Source organism: Heterodontus francisci, chromosome 31, assembly GCF_036365525.1.
Source record: "Heterodontus francisci isolate sHetFra1 chromosome 31, sHetFra1.hap1, whole genome shotgun sequence".
In the NCBI taxonomy this organism is placed as follows: Eukaryota; Metazoa; Chordata; class Chondrichthyes; order Heterodontiformes; family Heterodontidae; genus Heterodontus; species Heterodontus francisci.
Window position 1 is genome coordinate 31,981,414 of NC_090401.1, and position 2,356 is coordinate 31,983,769.

General features: G+C 47.1%; 1 protein-coding gene across 1 annotated transcript; it reads right to left on the minus strand.

The window, feature by feature from the left end:
• Nucleotides 1-970: 970 nt before the first annotated feature.
• On the minus strand, nucleotides 971-2,104 carry pou3f1 (POU class 3 homeobox 1). Its single transcript, XM_068010912.1, has one exon. The coding sequence runs from the start codon at nucleotides 2,102-2,104 to the stop codon at nucleotides 971-973; it is 1,134 nt and encodes a 377-aa protein (XP_067867013.1).
• Nucleotides 2,105-2,356: the final 252 nt, after the last annotated feature.

The following is a 2,356-nucleotide window of genomic DNA, read 5'->3' on the forward strand; positions in this document are numbered from 1 at the left end:
GTTTTCCTTTTTCAAGCAGGTAAACTAAACTGAAGGCCATTTTTGGACCAGCTCAACCCTTCAACTATTTTCACTCACTGGGTCCTAAAATTCAAAGATACATTTTTAAAAGTTGTCAACCGGCGCAATTTCAGTTTCCTTGATTTCTCAAACTCGTTTCAACTTGTCTAATTTTATATTTGAAAAAGGACAATCACAAGAAACTGTACATAGATTAAACTTCAATCTTATTGACTTCCTTCTTCAGTTTTTAACAACTTACAGATTTAACTGACCTCAGAATTTAGAAAAACAAGGTTTCTTTTATAAACACCTACTGATGTTTGTAAAACATTTCGATTTATCTGGGATGCCAAGCCATTTTCCCAATGAGTCGTTTTGGATTTTTTAGTTAAAATCGCAGAAATAAGAGGCAAAACAACTGATCTGCCAGCTCCAATAACTTACAAGACACATCCTCTGAGGGCGAACTATATATAAATAAATCTTTTGCAAAAAAAAAATCGTGACAGATCTGTTCGAGATAATAAATACAAGCTTTTCCCACCAGCAGACTCCCTTATTTAACAAACCAGCGGACAATTCTCGATGGCCATCTTACTTTTTTGTTTAAACTCAACTCATTCTCACCCTTTCAGAGAAGCCGCCGCTTTAAGGATCCCCTGAAACAATTCCGCCAAGAAAACGCATTTTTGTCACAACTTTCGCAAATTATCCATGTAATTTAGTTACGGTAAAAAAAATCTTTGTTCTACAGCAGGGGGAAATAACCACTTGATTTACCACAATAAATGCATGAAATGTGTGTTCTCCCTCTCTCCTATATATGAGTACAGTCCAGTGCTAAATGAGTAATCTCTGCAGCACTGGCCAAATCCCATTTCAGACAGTATATTTTTTGCTTTGTAAAATCCAGTTTTTTTTTAGTCTTGTCTTTTATTCTTGGTGGGGTGTTGGGTGTGCGGAGCAGTCATTGGACAGGGGTTTGCAGTGTGTGATGAAGCGGCGGAGTGTCCCTTTGTGAATATACATCCTCCATGCCAGGGTGACCGGGGATTCCGGCGGGGGTCATTCGCTTTTCTTTTTGTCTTCTGTTACAAAACCAAACTCTGACCACTTCTTTTTCCAACTGCAGACTGTCAGCCAAGCTGCTGATCTCATGAGCTGATGGCTTGGGGCACTTTAAGAAGTGGTTCTCCAAGGCCCCCTTCACTCCAATCTCAATAGACGTCCTCTTCTTCCTCTTCCTGCCTTGGGCAGCTATCTTGTCTATGCTGGTGGGGCTCCCTGAGGTCGAGTCAGTCTCCTCCAGCCATTTGTTCAGGAGAGGCTTCAGTTTGCACATGTTTTTGAAACTGAGCTGCAAGGCTTCAAACCTGCAGATGGTGGTCTGGGAGAAGACGTTGCCGTACAGAGTGCCCAGGGCCAACCCAACGTCCGCCTGGGTGAAACCCAGCTTGATCCGCCTCTGTTTGAACTGCTTTGCAAAGTGCTCCAGGTCATCGGAAGTGGGGGCATCTTCGTCCGAGTGGTCCTGGTGATGCTGCGGTGGATGCTCCTGATGGTTGTCATGGCCACCTGGATCTTCGTGGAGTGCATCCGCCATCCCATGGTGTAGGGATTGGTTTGGTGGGCTCAACATGCTGTTGAGGCTGGTGAATCCTGGCTGCGAGTAGATGAGGGGCTGATGCCCATTGGAGGAAGGTGGGATCCCCGGGATGTGATGCCCTGCCGTCGGCCCCCAGGCGCCCCCGGGATGATTGCCATGAGTCTGTTGGTGGACCATATGATGTGGTCGGTGATGAAGGCCGTTCCCTAGGTCATCCCGAGCTGTTTGCACATTGGCCTTTCCTGGATCTTGCTGTCCGAGGTGAGAAGCGGTGACCCAAGGTGCCCCGTCAGTGACAGAAGACAACCACTGATGGCTGTGAGTGATGGGATGCCCATTGCTGGCCAGTCCATGCAAGTAGTCATTTTGCACCATTTTCTGGACTTCCCTATAGGTAGTTCCTGGATGCATCCTATCAGAGTCCGGATGCACTAGAGAGTTAGAGTGGAGCGAGTTATTCCTCGGAATGTAATGAGCCGAAGCTGTGGTGGCCATGACTCGCACTTCCAAACTGATCAGCTAGCAGCTACTTTGCACAGCTTTAGCAGAGCCAAGTCTGGAGCAGCAGGAGGGGAGGGGGAAAGGGGGAGGAGTGCAAGACACGCCTCTCTGTCCAATTGGCTCAAACCATCTGACTGACAGTAAGGTCCCTCCTTGCTTCGATGCTGGTTGGCGGACAGCCTGCCTTGTCAGCGGGATGCCCCATCTGATTGGCCAGAGGGCGCCTTCACCAACATTTAATTCGGC